Source organism: Rhea pennata, chromosome 2 (genome assembly GCF_028389875.1).
Source record: "Rhea pennata isolate bPtePen1 chromosome 2, bPtePen1.pri, whole genome shotgun sequence".
Taxonomy (NCBI): Eukaryota; Metazoa; Chordata; class Aves; order Rheiformes; family Rheidae; genus Rhea; species Rhea pennata.
Window position 1 is genome coordinate 142,797,887 of NC_084664.1, and position 26,420 is coordinate 142,824,306.

Genomic DNA, 26,420 nt, shown 5'->3' on the forward strand with positions numbered 1-26,420 from the left:
GTCTATTAAATTCAAGTGGTACATGGTGTACATGTGCAGCTCCTGTCAACACTGTTTTTCAATATAAATGTTGTGCATATTTGTTTTAAGCATCAGTATCGTTATATGATTTGATGATTATGAGTTGTTCTGGATTTCTGTACAAAAATTCTTCCCAATTTAGATCTTTTCTTTTTAAAATGGGCTGTAAATCATTTATTCAAACTTGCAATTATAAAAACATACATCAAAGCCTAAGTGTGCTATAGTCTAATAAAGTCATTTTAATTTAAATTATAATACTGAAATATTTCTGTTGCTGAAGTTTGGAAGAAAGTAGGAACACCAACAATGGAGAATTATTAGCTAATTACCTGGAATGAGCACCGAAATGATAAAACAGCCTTTTGAAGCTGTAACTCCTTTTGCAGGTGCAGAGATAATGTTTCTTTTCAGTTTACTACAGTTCATTTCAAAGTGAAATGCTGATCCGAGTGCTGTGTAAGAGTATATTTTCCTCTTTTAAACTTTGACTTTAAAGCTAGATTGGAAGCTAAGGCTACCTAAATCTAGGTATTGGATATAAGATCCAAGCTAACAATGAGTAGTAGCATACTCTCGACACTTAAGTGCAACATTTTAGGGGACTACAAGCCTGTAATACTAGATTAGTTTGCAGTCAGCATTACTCCTAACGTAGCTGTCTCCTTGTCCAGAACTGGATTGCATCTGTCATGTGCAGAGGTGTCCCAGTCTGTCTGCAGGCACCAGCAGCGATGCTGGGAGAAACGTGCTGCCGCATGTTGACAAAACTGCCTGTAAGTCAGAGCCGAACCTCTACACGTGCATCTGGTGCCCAAAGCCGTTTAGGTTTCAGAGCCTGTACAGGTGTGCAGGTGCTTGAGTTGCTTAAGGAGCTTAATCTTTCCCTGTTCACAGCACGGAGAATGTAGCTGCCTTGTCGGAGTCCGTGAATTCTGCTCCCAGCGACCTAAACACTACTTCTTGTTTGTGTATCTGGGTCGTGGTGACCAGAGGCAGGCAATTAACCTCACTAGCTGTGGAGAATTTGTGATTTTTTTATTTCAGTAAATCAATTAGTTGTTGGTTTGTGGCTTGATGAACTTTTTTATACTTGAGGAGATTTAATGTAGTTGCGTTGAATTAAAACTTCTCAAATCCTGCTTTTCTTGACTTTAAATTGAGTTTTAAATTTTCATCCAAAGATTACTTCATGACAGTTATAAACCAAAATGCCCCTTTAAATTAGAAGGCATATCATAGTTTTCTATAATAACTTATAAAAAAAATTAAGACTGGAGTAGGTTATGCTTAATAAATACATTAAATGTCATAAATAAACAACTATTCTGTGCAGAGAAAACATGCTTAAAACATTTAATATAAAGGGTACATTTAGTTGCAAATCTGCGTGTTTATGGCTAATGAGCAAGAATGAACATTTCTTTAGGAAAAGGAAAACTATTTAAGTTCAGTTTTTGGAGTGCCACTTAAAAATTTGGTTAACTCCAGGAGCCAAGAGTGCTCATGTCTGACACAGATTCCTTTTGTTTGTGGCAGTGCACAAGGTGCTCAAACATGTTTTCCTTGTCTTCCCGTAGGCAAAATGGGGATTTCACCGCACTTCTGTCTCATGATGAGATATTTTCATCTTCCAAGTATGCACTACTATTGAAATCCTAGTTTTGATACTGATATTTCCTCTAGATTTTTATTTCTGTGTAAACTTCTGTGGTTACTTTTTGTCACATGAGGTGGGCAGTATAGATAGCTCCGTATCTTGACTTTGATTCTGTATCTAAGCCTTTTTTTTTTAAAAAAAAAGGTGAAAAGCACTATACAAAAAACAGCCCTTGCTATGTGGTATAGCTGAAATATCAGCGATCATATCAGTGATATGTGATACAAAACCAAGTGAGAGAGAGACGACTTAATAGCCAAACAAGAATTTTGGGGTACTTCTTTAGGTTCTGTAGAGGTCTGAGAAGACTTCATGTTCCAGAATGGTGTTTTTGCTCATTGTAAGATGAGTAAGTAATAGCAAAAGCTAGGGGTTGTTGTTGTTGTTGTTTTTAAAAGCTTCACAAGTACTGATATTCCTCCAGGTGTTTTATTGCACAGTGGGTCTTCCCTTCACTTACAACGTAGCAACAAGTGCCTTGAGCTTTTGCTGTTGTTATGCTACTAGCAAAGTAATTTCCCAAGATTCTGTGCTCACAACTTCCCAGAACATTTGCTTTTTGTGTTCAGTTCCTTGTAAGTTAGTTTCTTTATAAAGTCAGGACTTTTTGACTAAGGAGTATTTTCCTGTTTAAAAGAAGAAAGGATATTTTTCCCTAAAAAAAAAAAAAATCATTTTAAGATGAAAGGGAACCACTAGACCCTTTGTTTTATCTGCAGTTACCAAGGGTCACGAAATTTAATCCAATACCTGAAAATCCCTGGACAACAAATCATTGTGCACAAGACGTAGACCAAGAGAGGTCCAGACCCATCACCCTGTGGCACAAATAAGTAGGTGAGGAATGCCTGGACTCTCCTAGCATCAATATGTTCATGTGCTGCAAAGAAAGGAAGCAATTTCCCAAGGTGTTTGACTGTCTTCTCTGGGAGGAAGGAGGTACAGTTCCACTCCAGTCCCAAATCTGACAAGAAATACGACTAAGCATGACCCCAGTGTGGGCACAAAATGCACCACGTAGGGATCGATAAGTATTTCCAGTACTACATCTGACTACTGGTGCAATCCAGCCTGTGACCAAGTTCTCTGGAGTCTTGACAGGAAGGTTAAAAATACTTTAGGCTACATTTGGCTAGGAGAAGGAACTTAGTCCTCCAGGTGATTAGCTGAAGCTCTGGAACATGAGATTTTATTGTAATCCTTGTCTTCATGTGTAACTGCAAGCATTATGAGTACACTGAGAGCCATCCCCTTCTCCTCAAGAACATAAAGGCTACATAAAGTCACAGAACCTAAGGCTTCTACAGATTTTTTAGTATTAACTACAGTCAGAATGGGAAATGAATATTTAAGAAGCTTTACTGCTTGTGAAGAACTGCTGCTCCACAAGAATGCAGGTTTGGGATAATAAGAGAGATGAGGTAAACTAGGGCCGTGCTCTTTCCCCCTTTTAGAGATATGGAGCTCAGACTTGGTTTTCTTGTAGCACTTGCAGTTTTGCTTTCCATTTTCAGAAGTAAACTCCCATTCTTTCATGCATACTCACCACAGCCATGACCCGACCCTGTAATGCGGCTGTCACTTGTATGCAGCCAGTTACAATAGCCGTAATTCAGAACGAGTGAAACAGGTTCATCCCAGAGTGAGCTTTTCATTGATTTCTAATTTTTCTGCTTTGTCTCTGTCGAAAGTGCTGGCAAGCCATTCAGCTGCTCCCTTAATGTGCGAAATGCTCTTGCAGGCCAATCTGCCCCTGCTCCAGCGGGAGCTGCTGCACTGTGCAAGGCTAGCCAAGCAGAACCCAGCCCAGTACCTCGCTCAGCATGAACAGCTGCTTCTGGATGCCAGCACCACCTCACCTGTTGACTCCTCAGAGCTGCTTCTCGATGTGAACGAAAACGGGAAGAGGCGAACTCCAGACAGGTGAGAACGGCTGCACCTTTCGCACCGTGGTTGGAAGTGGCTGGTGGGCTGGAGGTCAGATGTGCTGATGTTGGCCAGCAAGGCAGAAGCGTGTGTATGTGGGGGCAGTTGTGCTGCTTTGACCTGGATTCAGATCTTGTTACACTTTTGCAATGGTGAAATTATGAATGTGTATGTCTGCATGTATGTACGGACATACGAATTAGTGCGTGGTTATGTCTGCAAGTTTGTGTATATGTGCACACTGATCCCAGGCAGCAGAATCCCATGCTTGTACATGACAAGCCTGAGGACTCCATGTGGCCATATATCAATAGAAATAATACAGAACAATCAGTGCTGTAGTAGCTGTTCGGTGCACAGCGTTTCTGTGCAGCTGAAAGTGAGTAGGAGATCGTTCCAGTTCCAAAAGTAAATCCTTTGTATTGAGAGTTTTGCTGCAGTAAATATTAAGCAGTGGGAAAATAGATAGGCAGTCATACTGGGAAGCACAAGGCAAGCTCCAGAATGCATTCAGGGCTTTAATTCCTAGTTCTGGTCTGCCATGTTTTACACAGTAGGTAAGAATATGTTTAACATTTCTTCCAAACAGGAGAAGATTTCACTAAAGTCAGTTGTATTGCTGAGCTGAGGAAGATTCTATGTAAAAACAAGAGAGCAAGTGAGCACATGTGTTTGAGTTGCACTAGCTTTAGGGAGCTGGAACATTTTTATCTTATTTGAATAAATTTCTGTGTTTAGTATTACAAGAAAATGACTCTTGTGGTTATTTAGTTTCAACTGCCTTCCTGCAATAGTCCTAGAAATTCAGTTGGCATGTAAATATTATCTTTGGGAGTCCCAAATACTGGATTATTCTTAGTTTTGTTTGTCACAGGTGATACAGTATGGAAAGCTTTCATAATGCTGTTCTAACAAATGCCAGTACCAGCATGCATAGGGTAACCAGGCAAGTGCCCTGGTTATCATTCCAAGGAAAAAGATCAAGATGTGCAAAGTCTGATACGAGCATGAGAGATTCATGATATAGATGTGCTGTGTCTTGAAAATGTCTGTGTAGTAATATTTAAAGATACTCATAGCCTGAAGCGAACAGTAAAAATTAAAGAAACATAGCCATTAGATAGAAGAAAACATAAAAGTATTTGAAATGAACTTGTTTTAGGTCATGTTTCACCTGATTATAGAGTTGAAGAAAGATGGCTAATTTTTAGAAATCCTCCATGTAGTTTGTTATTCCCTGGAAAAAAAAAGACACTCCAAAGCTGAAATTCAGCTGCATGGAGCAGTTGGGCTGCTCATCCTCAACTGTTGCAGACTAGTGTGCCGAAACATCTATACACTGTGTGGAAAAAAAGACCTCTTAAAATCTTGTGAGTTAACTTAATATCAGCATAGTGAAGTCCGGTGTCAGAAGTAGAGTGATGTGTTTCCTACAAATAGATAGACATACACTGAATTATCTCCTAAGTCTGTGAGGTCTGGGTTGACAGAGAATATTGAAGGGGGACATGCCTCCCCGATAGCCTTAATTAAAGTGCCTTTTGCTGTGAAATTAAGGTCTCTCTTATGTCCCTTCCAGGTCAGGGAGTCTCGAATTCCTTTCAGTTTAGTAATACAACTTTAGGGTTAAGGGTAGACAGTTTAACCTAGAGTTTTGTGGGTGAGGGTCTCATCTGTCCTTGGAGATGAGACTGCTGATGAGTTTGACAGTTCCAGTTTGTGGAGAGGCTATAATCCAAAATATCTTGCTCTGCCGGCTGCTCTGGGTGAGCGCCAGGCTCGCTGTGCCCGCCTCTGCTGGCTCATCTGAGCTTTGCATTAATCTGCTAGCTGATCCGAGATTTGGGATGATCCTAGTTTGGTGTTGCCAATGCTTTAAATAAGATTGAAACACACCTTCCACATGAGGCCTAGAAGGCAACTTAAGTAGATAGACTTAATTTTTGACTTGCAAGTGGCTGAACCATGAGAGAAGTACTGAGACTCAGCCTAGCGAAGCTGTGTGTGCTCTGAGCACATCAGGTGGCAGGACTGGCATGTTTTGCTGGTGGAAACACACTACCTATATAAACTTCAAGGTGCCTATGAAAATTAGTAGTAGTTTTAGTAGACTGCTTACTTGAAATTAGATTCCATAATTCTTTAAAAGTGGCATTTCAAAAACACATCCTTTTTTCAACCCTGAGATTTTTTGATTGCTGTCAAAAATGACCCTAAAAGACTGCCTAATTTCCCTATTGGAATGGTTCCTTAAACTTAAAAAGTGATTTTTGGAGTATCAAGTGACTATCAAGTGACTCCATTTTTGGTTGGTTGTGGCTAAGTTAACTACGATCAAAGTTACTTAGAAAAAGAAAAACTGCAGGTTTGGCTGAATCAGGTACAGTGTGTACCGAAAAATATTTGTACTACAGATTCAATAAAATGAACCGGAACCTGTTGTAAAGACTCTGAAGTGAACTGAATGGGAGTTTGCATGCTTTTTAATTGGGATAGTATAAGTAAATCAGCCACAAAAAAAACTGTTCTCAGACCCAGAGAATGCCTAGGCCAAGTTAGCATTGAAATCAAGTACTTGCCTTGCTTAATGCTCATTAAGGTATTAATTATTTTTAGTGTTTATAGAGAGGCAGGAGGAAACGTTTGGGGAAATACGTACCCTTTATTTAGATCTCTGAGTAGTTTTCAAATACTCTAATAAAAATATAATGGAAGGTATTAGGCATTCTTTAGCGGGAGGGGCTGATACTACTCTGTTGTTAAAATATGAAAAAAACCATGACGAAAGACAACATCTTTCCAGGAGAACTAAGTGCAATTGCAACAATTTTGTTAAGAAAAATGTCTCTCACTAAAGTAAATTGCATTGTCTTTTTCACTTCCCGTGGGGCATGTCTCCTTATATAATATGTATATTTTTATATACACATATATTAGATATGCATACAATGATGTTAGAAGTATGTACACACGTTCTTCCATATTTATATTTTTCTTTTAAGAACAGATAAATACGCATTGTTGATTCCAGCAGAGGTAAAATATTGCAAGGGATTAGCCCTCAGAGTAGAAGGTGTGTGTTGTATGTAAACACATGCACCTCTTGATTTTTGTTAAAGAAAATACATCCACATACAATATTTTTTTCTGCTTATATTTTCAGAACCTTGTTTGCATATGCACTTTTTATTTCTAGTTATTTATCTGCATATCCAAATCTACTGTATGTGAGGTTTTATAGAGCAATCTGACAGCAGAGCTTCATGTTTTAGTGAATGTTTTCTTGGTGCATATGGTCTGACACGGATGAGCAGCCACGGTGAGATTTTGGAGTCTATTAAACTAGCTCATTAAAAAGATCAATCTGTTTCTGTAATAACACTGGGAACCATCAGTCACTGCAAGGGAGAAAAACTGACACCTGAGGAGACAACACATTTTGGTAATTTGTTCATGACGTGTCATGAACAAAGTGTTCACTACATTTTGTTTACAACTTTTGGAGTTTACATTCTCTGGTAGTAAAGCAAAAGAACTTGGACCAATATGAGTTTTTGTTTTGGTGAATGAATGCTTAGTTGTAAATAACATAATTCTAAATACATTACTACAAAAGACATTTTTTACAAAGTAGTCATCCTTTGAGGTTGCTAGAAAAGACTGTGTGGCAGATGAGCGTGTTATGTAGTGACTACATTTATGACAGGTACCTACAAAGTGAATATAGCAGATTCTTAAGCAAAAGTCTGTTACAGTATTTCTGGTTCCGAGTGGGAAGAAAATGAAAGTATTCATGGTTGTTCTTTGGCTTCAGAAAGCAGCACTGTGCTTGCTGAACCCTTGATGTCCCAACAGTGAGTTGACATTGAAGATACCTGGGCACAGGGACCAACTTTGATGCTTCTTTTGGACAAATATTTTTATTTCGAGAAGCTGCTGAGCATTTTAATTAATGAGATGAAGGATGCTCAGCATATCTTACAGCTGTGCTCCTTGTAAGCCATGTGTAATTATGATGAAATGATGAATATTAAGAGCATATTCCTAAGATAAATAGATAACATGGCAATATTCATCTCTTCTATAACAAGATATTCTAAACACTTTTTTTTTTCTCCTAATAAAACATTATCAGTCCTTCGGTCATCCAGCTGATATTGGCAGAAGTCCAGCTTAAATGAAAGCATCTTGCACAAATAGTAGATGAATAGCTTTTTTCTCATTTTTATAAGCTGACTTCTGTATTCTTAGAAATTGGTGTAATGTTCTCTATCAGGTGAAAGTTAATTTTCCAGTCATGGCAGTCTTTCATGATCAGATTTCTTATTCAGGAAATTACCTATAAATTGTAATCATCTAAAACTGAAATGGTAACTTAGAAACAAAATATAATGTGGAAAATGGATACAGATTGATGACTAGTACCTACTCTGCTATCCTTAATCTAGGCAAATAATGATTCCAAGTAAAAGTCATCTTTTACCTGTTTACAGCCAAAGGACCCCATCTTTTTAATATTACCAATTTTCTAAATGGCTGTGTGAATGTGCTGTGAATACACATCAAGGAAACAGTCTCCAATATGAAGCAAGAAAAAGAAAAACAAGCAAATGTGTCAGTTAGGCTTCCTACACATTTAATGTGATTTCCTCTCTACATCTTGTTGCTGCTTTGCAAAATCAGATGGTTCAGGCTGAAAATTATGGTTTTGAACTCAGAATTATTTTGTTTCAGTAATCATATGGGTCTGCTGTGGAAGAGGAATGCTGCCTCCAGGACCTCAGGAAATGTTATGGTCCCAATGGAATGGGAAAAGCAAAACAGAGAAGAATGAGTAAGACTGTGAGCAACAGGAAGGCAGAATAGTAGGTTGAGGTCAGGCTTCCTGAACTATGGTGCTCTGAACTGCTGACTAGTTGTCTTTTATTGCTATATTTATCAGTGGATTCAGATGTAGTGAATTTACTAGTGAATTTTGTTATGATGAGACGTTGGAAGTCATAACTTCACCGCTACCTTTTTCTGTATTTTATTTAACCACAAACATTAAATCAGTTTGTGTACAGTCTCATTCTGGTATTCTGCTAAGTAGCTTATTTGGACAGTGTAAGAACAAATTATAGAATTAAGGTTTCAACACCCAAAAGCAATTGGCAGCTGTTATGCAACATAATAACAAAAATAGGAATTGGATTTCAGTAAATGCATTTCCAGTGGTAATGTTAATTTCTGTGTCAGTTAAACTAGGGGTTCTAGAAGAAGATGGACATGCTGGTGTATTCTCCCAAGTTGCTACACTGCATTTCAGTTAATGTAAAGTGCAGAGCATTAAGAGTAACACAGAAGTACCTGTACAGTAAGGTGCAAATATCAACATTTGTATGAAAATATGCTGTTTTGGCATCTAATTACATTGGAGAAAAGCAAAAACACATTTCCTGATTGTTTTCCTGCTTCCCACATTTTGCTTTCTGCTTTGCTCTTCCTATTGAACTATCCAAAACAGTCAATGAAGATGATTATTTATTTACAATTTCTATTTTTTTGCATCTTTGCTAGAGATACTTCTGACTGCTACTAAATAATTTTGAAAAATAAAAAGCTTGGCTTTTTATGCAGGAAAGTTTATGTTTGCTTGTGTAGCATTTTTTACAATTGAAAAAGGTGGATATTGAGTTTGAGTAGGTAATTTACAAATAGAACTAGCACCAGTAACAAAATGCAAAAGTGGTCTTGAAGAACTGTTAGAAGCATCACTGCCCACTAAAGTCATTACAAGCAGTTCCATCATGCTGAGAATCAGTAAAAATATATCCTGATCCTCTGCTTTTCTTGGTTAGGAGTTCTCAGAGTCACCCTGTGTTTGCTGTTTTGGAACAAGGTATACACTCTAGTTTAACAAAGTGCTTCCTTTATCTCTCTGTTAAAAATTGTTACAGCTGTCCTGCTGTATCAGTGAAAGGTTCTCCTCCCGTCACCAAATTAACGTATAATAAAACGTATATACCTGCAGCTTCACAGGCATTAGTGACTGTGGTGAGGTCCCTGGAAAATCTGTCTTTACTCCTTCTGAAAACCATGCAACTGATCTTTTCATTTCCTGCTGGTAATTGCTAGGTCTTACTTTGATCTCCTCTCGCAGTGGATGTTAGCAAAGGTTTAGCTTCTCCCTCCTCTGCTCATTGACGTTACAGGAGACCCTATTGAGAAGCAGCAATTAATATACTGAGTGTTTCTCCAGAGATAGTCACTCCAGGTTGATTTGCTTGGCAGGGAAGGTTTGCTGAAGAGGGTTAGTTTTATTTTCGCCTTTAACTTAAGAAAATTTGATCAAATTTACCTTCCTGTCAAAGTGACAAAGATTTTTGTTATGCTTTTTGTTACTAGGAACATATATTATGTCATCCATAAATCATGGAGGAGGAAGTTCTCTGAGTGCTGTACTGCAGCTCAGATTGTATAACTTCATAAAATCTTTCCCAGTTTTTAGACAAGTTAGATTCCCCCCCCCAAAAAAAAAAAAAAAAAAAAAAAAAAAAAGATTAGATTTCATCAACTATTTGATAAAGGTTTTGGGAGGGAGGGATTCAACAGTTTGAAATAATTATATTTAATAACTCTTCAAAGCAAATCTTTTGTAGTTTTTGTGTATTGCACTGGTATAAAAACTATGCTATGGTGAAACAAAGCTTCCCTGAAAGAAGTTGCAAACCCACTGAAGTAACTCTAGCCCTTCTTTCTGGAAAAAGTTCAGTGCAAGCTTCAAGTTCTCATTTTCATAGAGGTGTAAGTTAGAGATTATTGTTGGATTGTAAACATTATATTAGATTAGGAGTTGATTTTCCTTGTGTCTGCAGATCAAACTGAAATTAGAAATAGCATTACTTTGCTATTTCTTTGGGGCTGGTAGTAACTTTCATAGAACTTATTTTGAAATGGCTAGTTATGAATTGAATTAATAAGACAAACTACCTTCCTCCCTGATAACTCTCTAAAGTTACCTCAGCATAAAAGCACTGTCTACTAAAGAATATCGGAGTGGGAAATCTTGAAGGTTATTTGAGGGCTTCCGTCTAACTAGATCTTTCCATGAAATTAATGGCAAGCAAATCTCTGAAGAAAACATTCCTCCTCATCTAGAGTCATTCTTGCCCCAGGTCTCAAATGTGATACTGATTTAAAAAGCTACTGTTATCATGTTGTTCCGGTTCTTGATGAGAACTCGTCGTGGCATAACTTACAGCCCAGGTTCAGCATACCGAAACACACAACCTTAAGATTGTGTGCTCTGGAAGAAAAAATATTTCTTAAACTGAAAGTTTTTCCTAATCACTGTATGCTGTAGCACCATTAAAAGTGATGATTGCTTGGCCCTTTGCTTCCTGTATGATCATTTCAGTTCTGCCCTTATGCGTATTCATCTGATCACCACATGGTCTCAGTGAAAGCTGCTCTCCCTCCTCTGCTACTTTTTAAGCTGTTCCGTGGGAAGCGTCATTCTGCTGGGATTTCTTAAGTTACAGGGATAGTTAAACAGGGTGGATATGTCATTTGTACATTTTGAATGAGCATTGTTATGAAAAGTTCTGCAACACCACATTTGGAGCACAGATAAAGAATGAGCTTTAGTTCTTAAAGCTTCATGTGCAGGTCGGTGTGCATGTGTCTGAACAGCTCTGCTCACAAAGCGAATAAAAGTTCCTTTGCTTTATTTTACAGAACCAAAGAAAACGGCTTTGACAGAGAGCCTTTGCACTCAGAGCATCCAAGCAAGCGGCCCTGCACTATTAGCCCAGGCCAGCGGTACAGTCCAAATAATGGCTTGTCTTATCAGCCCAATGGTCTGCCTCATCCCACCCCACCTCCACCTCAGCATTATCGTTTGGATGATATGGCCATTGCCCACCACTACAGGGACTCATACAGACACCCCAACCACAGGGACCTCAGGGACAGAAACAGACCTATGGGTAAGGCATATTCATTTGCTGCACTGTTTTTTCTAGGTTGCTATTTTCGTTGTAATTATACTCTATTTAAATTTTTTTCCCCTGATAAAATATATCCACCCTTCAAAAATAGCCTTTGTAAATGATTCTCCATTTAGGGGCTCCAAATGGGCCCTTTCTTCTGAATGCCACATTTGTGACAACAACAAAAGTGATACTTATTTCTTTTGAGTTTAGAGGAGAGAAAAATTACTAGCCTTTGGAGGCGTGGTGGCTAGGTGACATCTCAAGAGTGCACTGCAGCATGGGGATGTCTGCCTAGGATGTTTGCAGCAGAAGCATTATGCCCTGTATGGGACTGCACTTGCAGCCCATTTGCTTTATTGAGATGTCTGATGATCTTGGATTTGCCTGACTTGCTTCACATCTGCACATACTATTTTTTCTTATTTTAAAGAAATCTTCAATGAAAGAGGAACATTTAGAAATAGTCAGCACTTGTAGAGAGGAGACCTAAGCAAAGAGCAAGTGTCGCTTCCTCAAGAGTGTTGATAATAAATACTGACTTGGTTCTACCATGTTGTCAGCTGCTGTGATATATGTGCTATATTTTAACCACGTGTTGTTTAAACATCTGTGAAAGGATAAACCCTTAATGATGCTCTGTTGACATGGTAGTAATTACTGCATTTAGTGAAATAACATTAAGTTTATACTAATAGTTTTTCAGCTCTTTGAAGTACAGCTAGTGTTTGATACAGTTCGTTAACAGATATTGTCTTGATCACTTCTTCAGGTAGTTCAAATGAAATAAATATATATTGATTATGGTTTTATATATTCAGAAAGTTTATGTCCATTCTTAACAGGTCATCTTACGACCTACAGAACTTACAAATCTTGAAAACGGTAAATTGAGTAAAATAGTAGCAATTCAATGAAAGGAAAAGTTCTGAAGAGAACTTAGACCTAAGTTTTTAAGCATCCGTTTATTTTTGTAGTGGTATTTCTGATACAAGATCAGGAATGATTTATTTTGAATTTAAAAATAAATTAAAAAATAAAAGTGTGTTAGAGGTATTGTCAGAATGAGGGTATCTTTAATTTTGGAGTAACTGCTCCTTCCTGATAAAATTTAAAATTCCATTACTTCCCTAGTGACTAATTCTCAAATTAAGGAAAGTTTGGGATGAAGATAACCACATAAGAAGAAGAATGACTATAAAATCTTTATTCTTTCAAATACATTTGAGAATTAATTCCAATAAGTTAAAATAATGACCATTAAGGAATTTATTTGAGATTACACATGTTATCAAAAATCTTCAGTTTTACCTTTGCATCCAAAGATGATGCTAGGTAATTCTATGTATATTGTAGTATACTAGAGCAACCGTTGCTGTTACAGCACCCAGAATTGAGGTAAGCTAGTTTAAGTGAATAGAACAATGGCAAAATAAATGTTTGATACAGACAAGACATTTTAAATAAGACATATACTTACATTCTGTGTATTCTTTTTATCACTGACTTTTGTTAGTCAAGGGGATACCTTTGTTTAATTATTTTCCTACATATCTGTACTGAGATTGGTATATTTGAAATAATAAACATTTCTTATTGTAAGGAATGTGTGTCATCTTCATCTGCAGAAACCTTCCTTAAAAATGTGCACACTTAGTAGCAGATGAATATTGTAGGTACCTCGTTTCTGTGTGCATGTGCATCTAGAAGCGCACACGTATACAAATATATGTATATGTATGACATGTATTTTTCCGCATATGTCCTCAAGGGTCTGTTTTCTTCTTTTTCCCCCTAGAGGACTACCAACACTGTAAACATGATTTGCTCCTTTTTGGCAGGGTTGCATGGCACACGTCAAGAAGAAATGATTGATCACAGGCTAACAGACAGAGAATGGGCAGAAGAGTGGAAACACCTTGACCACGTAAGAACTATATGCACTCTTATATAAAATTACCTGAAAGGTCTCCTGAGTGCAATAAAAGCAATATTATCTATTAAGGATACAGTTTTAAACTTTTCCTTTTATAATAAATCTGCATCTCAGGAAAAGTTTTGAGGGCATTGGTGACTAAATATGGGAGCCCGATGTTCCCCTTTAGGTAGCTCATATTGACCCTTGCTGTTCAAATACCTGTTGCAGAATCCTAGTTGCTATAGCCTGCCAAATGAGGAAGGGATGCTGCTATCTGAAGCTTGGATTTGGCACACATGACCCTCACCCTTAGTATGGTTAATTGTATTTGTTCTTTGAATTTATTCACTCTTATAACGTTAGCAGGCAACAGTTCTGTCCCAGATACCCTGCACTGCTGTGGTGCCATGTCACACTAGTAGTGGGACTATAGTAATTTTAATCTTTTGTCCTCTTTTCTTTCCTTTTTTTTCCCCAGAAATCCATATCTATACAGTTTAGGATCACCAGTTAAACAGAAAGGGATTGTACTATTGAAGTAAGTTTAGAATTTTCCCTATGTATTTGAAGAAACAGGGAGAGACTCTTTCACTCGTAGAACTCAAGCATTCAGCATGTTAATGTTTTCTTTATTTTTTTTGTCAGTTTATGAGTAAAGTGTTCTTTTTCCTTTCTCTTTTCCACCATTGTGAACAGCTGTTAAACTGTATAATGGACATGGTGGAAAAAACTAGGCGATCTCTCACTGTACTACGGCGATGTCAAGAAGCAGACCGTGAAGAACTTAATTACTGGATACGGCGGTACAGTGATGCAGAAGATTTAAAAAAAGGTGGTAACAGCAGCAGTAGTCATTCCAGACAGCAGAGTCCAGTGAATCCAGATCCAGTTACATTAGGTACAGTATCCTCCCTTAAAATTGTTTATCAGCTCAGCTAAGTGCTAGATGAAGTTCAGATTTGTTCTTCTGGTTCTTTTTCCTTGATAGTGATGAAGTGTTCCTCTGTGCTGATTACTGACTTAATTATAATTCTATGCCCTAGTACCCTTGTTTATTTGAAATGGTTTGGGGTTTTTGGTGCTACTTGGTAATTTGCTTTCCATTCAGAAATGTATGAGGGTGGGAAAACAAACTGTAGTGTAGAGATGGTAGAGCAATGAGATGAATGCAGTGGCTCTCACTCCTTTCTCTCTCTCTTCCCTCCGAAGTTGATGAAGCAAAACTGTAGGTGCTTCTGGACTTCTAGCTTTAGCCTTCTCAAACAGAATGGAATTTGGAAAATACCTGTTTAAAAGAAATGAAGAGAGATATAAAGATGTTGGCACTTCTTCGCTGTAATTGATTTCAATATAATAAAGCAATACACCAGCTGAGATGTCTGCTGCTGGGCACAATTAATACTCTCAGGTCTGGTCCACTCATGCAGGTGTACCTGAGCTAGCCTGGGCACTGCTTGCACTGTAGTTACAGCTGCACAGAGCTCAGTCAAGCTGCAAAGCCCACTTAAGACGCAGACTAAGTAGTTAACTTTCACCCTATGTGGACCTCTAGTTACACTTGTACCAAAATACTCATAACTAAGGATGACTGTATATCCACAAGCTTCTGTTTTATATTCTTCCTGTAATTCCTTAGCATTGTGTTGGCCTGCTTCTCCCATCCCCTTACTTTTATGGCAGTTAACAGGTACAAAAACATGTCTTTGCTCTGTTCCAAGAAATAGAGCTATAAACTATGATTCTTAATCTAATGTTTATCTTTCAAAAAAAGAAAAAAAAAAAAAGAAAAAAAGAAAAAAAGAAAGAAAAAAGAAAAGAAAGGGCAGAATATCAAATGCCCTCTGCTTGAGATCATCATAAACTGTGGTCATTAGCAGAACTGAATATGTATGTTATTTTGCAACAAAATTTTATTGAAATCTGTATTTTCCTTTTCTCCTCAAGAATAGCTTTTTAATTCTAAAATCTATTTAGTTGCAAATAGAGAAGTAGAAAAATAAATCTAATTCTCTCTCCATATTCCTATTAGTAAATCATTAGAGCTCTTACTGTAATATTTAGTACCGCTTCGTAACAAATGAACCATTTTTTTTTTCCTAATGATTTAAGCCAATGGGGTTATAAATTAGCTTTAGGCACTGAAAGGAGGGGTTATGGAAATACTGCTCCAAGCTTCACTAATAAGTCTAGTCTCTAGAGTAGCCCTTCTCAGAAAGAAGCGTTCAGGTAATGGCTTGTATGAATAGTATTAAATCTAATGTAAAGAAGAACTCGTAAATATGACATCTGAAATGTTTATCGCGTCTGCTGCTTCTGAAAAAACACCTGTGAGGAAACCCCTAGATCAAAAGCAGTGGCAGCCATCTCTAGCAAAACCGTAATGCAGAAAGAGCCAGACCATTGTTCCTGTAAGCTTTTTTCCTTTATGTGCCTTTTTTAATGTAGTTTGTAGGTAGAAAAGTGAAAAGAGACTGAGTTTTCAGCATTTCCTCAAGACATTCATCAAAACTTTATAGATGTTAATACAGTCCAAGAAAGATAGTCATAACAAAAAAAAATTGTTCTCTTGATAAAATGAAGAGCAAACAAATAGAAAAATATTGTCATTTTGCTTGGCTGTGTATTTGTCAAGACGAATTCTTGGAACCAATAAAGTCTTACTCCCTAAAAAATTCCACAGCCTGTGGAAACATTTTACAACATTATGTGACACACCAGGTATGCCTGTAGTATTATGGATACAGTTTAGCTGACTGGAGCAAGCCCGTTTCAATTTAAACATGCCCCTTGTAGTTAGTTGGCTTCAAAAACTACCTCTCTAGACTCCTGGACATACAACTTGGAATGCTTCATTGTTGTAGTATCCATGTCAGCCGTAAATATTGATAAAAAAAACCTTTATATCTGACATGCAAGACACAAGATACTTATTTCAGAGTCTAAGGAAATCTAATCATTGTATTTCCTTAAATCTGGTAGTAATCTAGGTAACAAAATGAAAATTCTGGGGATTCAAAAAGTGTAATTTAATTGAAGCCATTTCTGTGAGCCTCGAGACACTGTTTTGTTACTTTATTTTATTTTTGAAGGGAGAAGGAAGAGAATAGGGAAAGGGATTGAAAAATTTCTCCAGGATTTTAATTAAAGTGCCACAGCATGTAAATACTGCTTTTTGCTGCAAGGATTCTAAATGTCAGTGACTCCCCTTTGTGTGTGTGTGTGTGTGTGTGTGTGTGTGTGTGTGTGTATGTATATATTTTAAACAAGGTAATCCACCCTTTAAAAATTACCATTTTGTCATCTCCACTGGCAAAGGGGAGGGAGAAAGGGCCGTATGACTACATTGTTTGTGCCTTTGTTTCTTTTTCTTTATGATTAAAATAGCATCAGTGAAATCAGAAGTTCTCACTGTAAACATTATGTTCTCACTAAAGTAATGTGAACTGCAATTTAGCATAGGTAGTTTGGATCCATAAGAAATTGAAAAATATGCTGATCATTTTGAATTAGTAGACCTTTTGTTCTGCGAAAGATCTTTGTGCTTCTTTTAGCTTGATGTCTCTGCAAGAGATTTTTAAATTTGACAGTTCACAGTATCTGTTCAATATATTTCTGATGATATTTTTAACTGAGAAATCAAATGAAATATTTGATAATTAGTTAGTAATCCAATTCATGTATTAGCAAGTTAAAAATCATCATTTTCTAAGAGTGTGTTGAAGGTAAGGTAAGTCCATTCCTTTTAGCTGGAATTACACGTGTTTGTGAAAGTCTAAAAATGACTCAGACTTTACATGTAGTCACTTAATAGACTGTGGTGGTCTATGAAGTGAATAAATACATCATCTCACTTCTCATTTCTCCTGAAGAATTTCAATACTACAGACTACAACAAGACTGAAACTTTCATCCTTGCAGTGAATAATTACACAATGTATTCTGAAATACGCAGAGTCAGATAAATTAAACATGAGAGTTCTTCAGCATTGTGGGTTATAAACAAGATCTGTAACCTTATTGAATACAGCTGTGTCTCTAGATAAGTGGTGTAGATCAGAGGATGTTGATATTTTGTATCATTTGTTGAATTTATCTGACCGGAAATCTTACAAAATACAGTTTGAAATCTCCACCTGAAGAGTGCCAGTGCCTGCAGGTTTTGCCCCAGGAAGCCAGAATTCTCAGAAACATAGGATTTTGTCAAAAACACATAGGTTAGCCTCTTCTTAATACATTTTTAAATGTTAACCCTCTTAGAGCTAGTTTCTGTTCTATCAAAGGTTGTTCACCCGAGTACTTCCCCAGTTAGCCAGGACATTTGCACTGACATGTCTGTACATGCTGCAGTTATAAAATCTCTCCTTTGCCATTTGCAGAGGATCAGCATTGCTGTGATATGTGTGGTATTCTCAACATGAGCTAGCAGGAATGCTGTGAATACCACAGTAACATTTATTACTTGTAATTCCAGAATGTAAAGCCTCTGTAATCATGGTCACTGATGCTCTTAAACCTTACTCTTAATCCACTAGCTGCACTGGAGGTTTGGGCTAGATTGTGGCATCCTGAATTGCGTACTATTAGAGGGAACTACAGCTGCAAAAACATGTATTCACAGTATTCAGCTCTGATTTCCTTGGGGCTAGGATAACTTTTATTCATTCCTTATACCACAGTTGGTATTGTGGTGCTTAGCAAAATAACTCATAGGTGGCATAAAAGGAAAAAAAATAGCTGCCAGTTATTGGAAATTTGGTCTTGGTTGGGGATAACTGCAGAGACGATTCAGTAATACAGTACGTGCGTGGTTTTCCTTTTCCTTTTCTTTTTAAGAGAGTAGTTCAAACTGTACTTTGACTACAGTTTCATGTGTGTTAAAGGGTGTCAGAATAGATATAAAATGTATTACAGGGTAGAGAAGGGCAAAGATGTGTACAAAAATAATTGAAATTCGCACCTCTCCCCCCACGCACCATTTAACGAGTTAGTCTGATTCACTATTGCACTTCTTCATATTTATAACTGTATATTCGATTTATTGGAGTGGCACACTTTTGAGCCTGGCTGCTGTAAACAAGGCAGTCAATACTTAATACTGATTGTTCTTAAGAGTTTTCTGTTCGTTGCCTGTGTCCCACCAATGGTGTTACATCTCTTACAGAGTAGACTAAAATGAAACTTGCATGTGAGTATGAAAAGTATATAAAGATATACAAAAACATGTATTTTTCATGTATGAAATCATCCATAGTCCAGGTCTGGTTAGATGACATAAAATCTTTCTAGCTGATGTTTTCTTCATTGTAGCTTTTATTATGCTCAAGTCCCAGTGTTGACTGTGGCATATAGGATGTTTTTGTCACTGCCTCTGTTTTGAAAAATACAGTAAGTGGGAAAACGTTCTCAAAAGATCAACTGTTCATCTCCTTTCTTACTCTTTTGTTATTATAGGCTTGGATGTCATTCTCCAGTGATTAAAAGCATCAATTCTTTCATATTTTCAACCATCTTGGGTTCCTTTGCAAATATGGATTACCCTTTTTGATAGTTTTGAACACATCTTTTCCTTCAGGTCTTTCTTTTCTTTTCCTTTCTTTTTCTCTTTTTTCTTTCTTTTTTTTTTTGTTTTTGTTTTTGTTTTTGTTTTTGTTTTGTTTATTTTGTCCTTATTATCACATGAGAGTTCGTGTCTTTTATTTGGTCCTAGCTTTTGGTCTCAGTTTCACTTCCCAGAGCTGTATTTATTTCTACTGCTATAATTCTTCACATCTCCCTCTTTTAATACTTGCAGCAGCAGTTCTTTATCTTAAAATCAAAAGAAATAAGTAGTCTACAAGGTATTTGTACTTGCTGAACCCTAGAAACCTAGTTGATCAATTGACTGTCAATGATTCTTGTGGTTGAATGCATACTTGAAATGAATACACCAGGACCTATATGGAACCTTGCACCATATTGTGATGGTAGGATATCTTTGTAGATGTTTTCCTTCTTACAAAAAAATTCCCAAGATAAAAATAGTCTTTTTTATTGTACTATTTTGTAAAACATATGTATTGTTCCCTGCTATTCAATAGAATGTGAGGGCTGAAACTGAGATCAATTTTTTTGTATCTTTTTCCTGATCTTTATTCTTTATATCTTTATTCTTATGTGGCAGTCCAGGGACTTTCTTCCTGAAAGGTACATTTGACTTTAAAATAGAACATCCCAAAAACTTTTTACATTTAAAAATTGATTTTATTTTTATTTCATTTAGGCTTTTTGTAGGCAAGTACTGATTATACTGTATATGTGTTTTCTTTTCCTCGATGGACTATTTTGAGTAGTCCAATAGAAACCGAACTGATTATCAACTAGTGCTCTTAAATCATGCCATATGATGAATTTCAAGTAATTTCAGGATTGAATATCATGTTCTCCTTGTTATGCATAATAACTTTGTTGCATTTTCACCGTTAACAAACATTTGTGTTGTATCTGACATGTAAAACCTCTTCCATTATCATCATCTGTGTTGGCTGCCTTGTTGCTTCAGGTTATTCCTAATTTTGTCTGATTTCGTTCTCTCAGCTTTCAGGTAGCATTTTCTTTGATTTCTAGCTGCTGCAGTCATTCAGTTAATAGAATACATTCTCTCTCATTATGGCTTTTTTTTGTTTGGTTTTACATTTAATGTTTTATGGACTTTGCTTAAATTCTCTGACTGTTTTGGGTTTGTTGCTAGACTTTCAAAACTTTTAAGATTTTTTGAGTTTTATTTTCAGTGAGCAACTTCTATGACTTTTAATCTGAAGCATATCTTAGCATATGAATTAAGTCCTCTGGTCATGTCCAGTAGTTTAGTCCCCTAAGGAAGATTGCTCTTTGGTTTTGTGAACTCATCATCACTGACTAAACAATAGCCATGTTAATAATAATTTTGTTGTTTGGAAAATATGTTTATTATTATCTTCATAACTGCTTCATGTCTTTTTTTATTTTTTTTTTGTTCTATTCCACACTATGGGAAAGTCTCTCACAAGTTTTGATTTAACTCTTCTTGCAGAGGATCTCATTCCTCATGTAAATGATTTGTGGTTGGAATAAGAACTTGATTGATGTTTATGTTTTGGAAATTTCAACAGTTAGTTGGCAATCTGCTCATTTATGTCATTGAATTTCATTTTTAGAAAGTCATGTATACCAAAAATCAGCGCCACATCTCTTTATTTTATTTTTGAGTATCATGGCGGAGGGCTTAAATCAGGATTGCGATCCCCTTGTAGTAGGTAGTACCTTGAATAACATATGGAAGAACTTGACAGAAAATACAAGAAAAGATAAAACAAAACACGTCACATTTTGAGTCTGACTGTATTTTGTAGTTATGGCAGGAAAAGCAAACAAACATGTTTTAATGTTTTGCCTTAAGTTTCCCTGAGCTTTTAAGCAATATTTTCTACTGTGTCCCTGGTTGAACTGTAACTGTTCCCATAATTCTTAAAACCTCCAAGGCTACGCAATAATATTTGTAGATTCCAGAATCATACAAGCCAAATGATGCTGAGAATTTCCACATTTTCGAGATGGATCTGGTCTGAAGTCCTCTATCACATTAATTACAACCAATATAAATAGTTAGTTGCTCTGCAGCATCTTATGTGCTCACACATGCACACACACACATCATTTTATGCCTGAGAGGTGTGAAATTCTGCCTGTAAAAATACTTTCTATTTTCACCCCATACTTTAGTGATAAGCAGAGGAGCTGGGGAAATCCACTCAGCTGCCTGTCAGATGGGAAGATCCAGTCTACCCAGCCAGTGCCTGCGAATACATGTGCCAGAAACTGTCCATTATCTACGTAGCAGTATGCAAGGATTTCCTGCTCTCCTAGTAGCTGAAACGGCACCTGACATTTCCACCTTTGTTACCCATAGACAGCTTAAGCAAGCTTATTTGATCACCAGAATGACATTACGGCTTTTATCTCCTCTCATCAATAACCATTCTGTTTTCACAGACCAGAAGTGCCAAATGCAGCCTGTTGCCCTCTCTCTTTTTTCTTTTCATAAACATAATTACAAAGGGTGAAGACTGTCACTTACTCAGCTGGTCTTGCAAAGCCAGCCTTAAAAGCATGAAAGCTGTCATACAGAGTTGACTTTAAACACTGTAAAATAAAACTAAAGCAAACTAGTCCCAGCTTGGCTTAAGATGAGTCATTTGAGTCCTAAACATTGATCCGGTCTGTGTGACATTTGTGAATTATGGCCACAGCGTCCTTTTCATTTTATATAAAGAAAAAATTCACATGGTTTTGTGTGACCAATAAGCAAAGGGAAAGGGTATTTCTCTAAGCCTTGTTTAACAACTAAGCATTGCTTACGGTACTCTTTATTTTTCCCTCTCCACCCTCTCCTCCTGTAGAATCACATCGGGAATTCCTTCACAGGCCTGCTTCTGGATATGTGCCAGAGGAGATCTGGAAGAAAGCTGGTAAGAATTGTTTAAAAACATGGGCTTAGTATGCTGGCAGCTGTGTGCAGTTGTTAATGCACTGACGTGAGGAATAAAAAGAAAGGACCTACTAGGAACAAGAAGAAATTGTATTTGATAATCTTAAACTGGAACTGATCAGAACCTGAAGTAATCTTTATAATAGAAGCATCTGCTGCTATAGTTAAGGGGGTATCAGTATTTCCATTAAGTACCTCTATTTTCAGGGGTTATAATGGTTTCAGGGTGAAACTTGATATGCTGAAGTTTTAGTCTGTTAGCAATTTAAAAAAGAGATTCTTTGGGGGATTTTTTTTAAAGCTTCCAGATTCTTACCTAGTTAATTCTAAAGGAGGAAAAGGTACAACTAAGTATATTCACTAAAGAAAAATCTTCGGATCTATAGTGTAAAAATCCTTAATTTTTTAAAGATTTTGTGCCTGTCACAGCCAGCAGTGAAGTCTGTGCTCATAAGCCTATATTCAAGGGCGTACGCCAGGTTGCACCTCCACAGTGGCTCTGCGTGGTTTACCTGCACTCACAACGTCTTCCACGAGGCTGAAAAGCACCGTGGGCAGACACTGGGGCTGGGCAGAGTTCTCTTCAATGCTTTGCAACTCTGTGTGAGCACATCAGTCCCCTGGTGAGGATCCTTTTGCGGTTCTGGAGCAAAACATTTGCTCTTCTGTTGCTGATACAGTGGCTTCCTTATTTTCCAGGGGGTAGGAGCTAGCTCCTGAACCCTAGTTGTTCATTCCTCTCTGTCTTGCGCGCACACACACACACATGCTGTCGGTTGCTTGTGGAAGTGTCTGTGCTGACTGTGCAAAAGGAGAGCTTTTGAGCGCCTTGTGCAACCATGAAGGCCACTGCACCTCTCTGAGCTAGTGCTAATGATTAAATATGCAGCAGTTTTGATGCTCTCTGATCAAAATTCCAGTAACTGCTGCTTTTTGGTATATTCAACTAAATACAGAGCACTCATGTATAACTGTTATGCTGGCATATTCTTGCAGCAGACAAAACGTTATATTGTGTGTGTAAGGTGGTTCATCCTTTGAAGTCTGTATTTGTCAAAATGTAAAACTAGTATTTCTGGAGTTGTTACACTTTACATGGTAAATAACAAACTAATTTAATCAAGAACTTTTTCTTTTGTCCAAGGAAAATGTAGCTTTTGTAACTCAGTGCTTTTGTATGCCCAAATGCAATTTTTAATTTTGGTTTCCCATAGTTAGTTAACATCATAAATGAAAAATAAGAAAATATATGCAGTCCCAGGAAATCTCACTAAAAGTACTGGTATTAAGTGAAGTTTCAGAAACCTAATTTTCCTTGTAATGTCTAGGGTTTAATATTGTTTGGCATACCAGGTGATTTGTAATCCCAAGGTCCAATGGAAGAAAATAAGTTTTTCAGAAGCTTGCATAACCGAAGCTATGGGTATGAGTTATGAAATCAGATGTACATTCAGACTTTGTCCACAAATAATAATGTAAAAGAGCCTGTAATATACCATCTAATTAACCCTTATCCTCTTTGGTGTTTTTAAAACAGGTTTTTGCTTTGGTCCCATTTCTAATCTATACTGTCATGCCAGTGTGTGTTTTAATCAGATTCTCAGGGTTAACTGAGCATATCTGTGAATTGGAGAATAAAAAAAGTCTGATTTTCAACAAGAGGCATACCTGTGGCTTGTTATTAACAGCAGTAAAACATCAGAAAGCGTACTGCTTTTTATAAATCATTGCCCTGCATTTTCAGGAGGGTGCACTGAAGCTGGCAGTATCTACAGTATGGTAATCAGTTCAAGGCAGTAAAGGTGCAATTCAGTTCTGTAAATACCTGAGTCTAGTGCCATTTGAGATGCTCTGTAATATCCTGCCTGGCCTGCAACTGCCTGTCAAGAAGGCAGCAAATCTCTCACACGTCCTGAATCGTCTCTGCTAGCATTGTATGGATATCTTGGTGTCTCAAATGGCTGTAAAGACCAACGTGTGGACAGCTAATTCAAGCCCTAAAAGTCTGATTGGGAAGCTGAAGCCAATGAACTGAAAGAACTTGGCATAAGAACAGTTAATGAGCAACCTCAAAATCAGGTGAGGCAGTAAATTATGTGAACATGTGATTCACTATAAACTTTTGGAGATTCGTAAACTCAGACATAATATACGCAGAGTTAAGCACATACTTTCATGATTGCTGGAGCAAGGACATAGTATGTAGCATCTTTTGCCCAGAGACAGGACAAGAGGCAATGGGCACAAACTGAACCATGGGAAGTTCCATCTGAATATGAAGACAAACTTCTTTACTGTGAGGGTGACAGAGCACTGGAAAAGGTTGCCCAGAGAGGTTGTGGAGTCTCCTTCTCTGGAGATGGTCAAAACCCACCTGGACATGAACCTATGCAAGGAGCTCTAGGTGACCCTGCTTGAGCAGGGGGGTTGGACTAGCTGATCTCCAGAGGTCCCTTCCAACCTCAGGCATTCTGTGATGTGATTCTGTGATCTTGTAGATTGAAGCCATGTAAACCCACTTGAGGTTCATAAGTCATTGGAAAGGGAAGTCACCAGTGTCCTGATTTATCTCATTATATTATAGACGTCTTGCTGAACAGTCCAAGCCAAGTTCTTAAGGCTCCTCAATAGTCAAGAGAGAGACAGGCACATGAAGATGATGGATCAAATGTTAGGTTGGATGACTTGCTTTCTGGAAATACCTATTTCTCTGTATTAAACTGAGGAGATCCCAGGCTACTGGCTTATGCATGCTAAGCAGGTGCTTGTAGACTGAACCTGAGCAAATTAAGTGGTATAAACACTGTCCTAGCTTCCACTCTGGGATGCTCTCTTAGCTTCTTTCAGTGTCACGAAGAGACTGTATCTTCCAGCCATTCCCTGTCAACAAGCAAGACCTCATGCTTGTGGCACTCCAGAAGGAAGCGCTGGAGTTACCACACAGGCATATAATGACCATACTAAGACAATGTACGAAGGCAACAAAGCCAGTGCGCATCCCAGAGCAGTCCTGAGAAAAAGGTCGTGCAGTTTGGGGCCTGAGAGTATGATGATGCAAATGTCTTGGTGGCACTGCTACTTCACTTCTGCCCAGCAGCTTCCTTGCAGCTTGCAGACTGCAATTTCTCTCATACATTAGTTTGTCTACTCAAAACTAAGGAAGATTTCAATTGCATTCCTGAAAAGACACTTACATAGACAAAGGGAATTTATGCCAAGAATGATTCACATTAGCGGAAAGTAGAGGGTGTGTATAACACACATCATAGACATTTTGTTTTAAAGCTTCTTGCTTCATGTTTTCTGTTATTTGAATCTAATCACTCTCCCTCTTTCTGGAAGAGAAGTAGTACTGTATGCCAGTATCATTCTTGGTTTTGCTATCCATCAGCATTGCAGTCCATCAGTACTGTCAAAGCAAATAATATATCCTTCAGTATCATTCATATCTTTTCTTGCACAAATATTATGGTTTTTATTTTTGTCTGAAGCTGCAAAGTATGTATTTTAATGTCTATAAAATATTTGTAAATACTGGAAGCATTTATTTTAAGGAAATGTGAAGAAAATCAGTAGTAGGACATTTTATCTATGTTTAGTAAGTTGCGTATCATAAGTTTATATGATGTTGAAACAATGATGTTGCATTATGAGTAAAAAACTGTAATGTCTTTGAACCCTTTTTCAAATTTAATACATCACTACACACATTCTACTGTCAAATGTAATGAAAATCCTAAAGTACAATCCGTAGTTTTTGCTAATTAAAAAATAACTTCCATTTTTTCTCACCATGTGGCCTTGTTAGCGCTCTTCACACTTTCACACTCTCTGAAGCTTTACACAAAATTTGCACAATACAGAAGTTAGAATATAACCTGCAATTTCTGTATCTGGATTGGAAAGAGGTAGATTGTTTAGGATTGAAAAAGGTCTGTAAAATTAGAAGTCTCTGTAAGATGTTGAGATATTCTGCTTTCTTTTTAAAATAATAGTTTAACTTGGCAATTCTAACTGCAAACATTTCAATGAAAGACTAAGTTTATATGATGTAATGAAAGTGCATCATACTATTTAAAGATCATTCTATTTGTTGCAAATATCAGCAACTGAGTACTGATTTTCTCAAAGAAATACACTTTGTTAATAACTGCAGTTCACAGACACAAAAGGTCTGTATTTAAGTTGCCTCATTTCTATGAAAATGATAATAAAATTGCATCTGTATGTTTGCCTGTGTATATTTCTTTTCTTGCGATCAGTGAATGTTTGCAGTTGGTAATAAATATTCAAGCACCTTGCAAATGTCCTACCAATTCCCTTTGCTGATCTGTGTGTGCCTGTGGGACTAGAATAGGAATGCATAATTTAAATATAAATTGCCTGATTTGCATATACAATTAGTCTAGCTGCAGCTTT

General features: G+C 37.2%; 1 protein-coding gene across 4 annotated transcripts in view; it reads left to right on the plus strand.

The window, feature by feature from the left end:
• RUNX1T1 (RUNX1 partner transcriptional co-repressor 1) overlaps nt 1-26,420 on the plus strand; it is a 114,899-nt gene that overhangs the window by 73,377 nt on the left and 15,102 nt on the right. For all 4 annotated transcript variants that reach the window (XM_062570522.1, XM_062570523.1, XM_062570521.1 and 1 more), the window contains 5 exons: nt 3,423-3,604; nt 11,327-11,577; nt 13,422-13,507; nt 14,195-14,396; nt 21,913-21,981. In XM_062570522.1, coding sequence (XP_062426506.1) covers nt 3,423-3,604; nt 11,327-11,577; nt 13,422-13,507; nt 14,195-14,396; nt 21,913-21,981 — 790 coding nt within the window. The remainder of the gene's footprint in view (nt 1-3,422; nt 3,605-11,326; nt 11,578-13,421; nt 13,508-14,194; nt 14,397-21,912; nt 21,982-26,420) is intronic.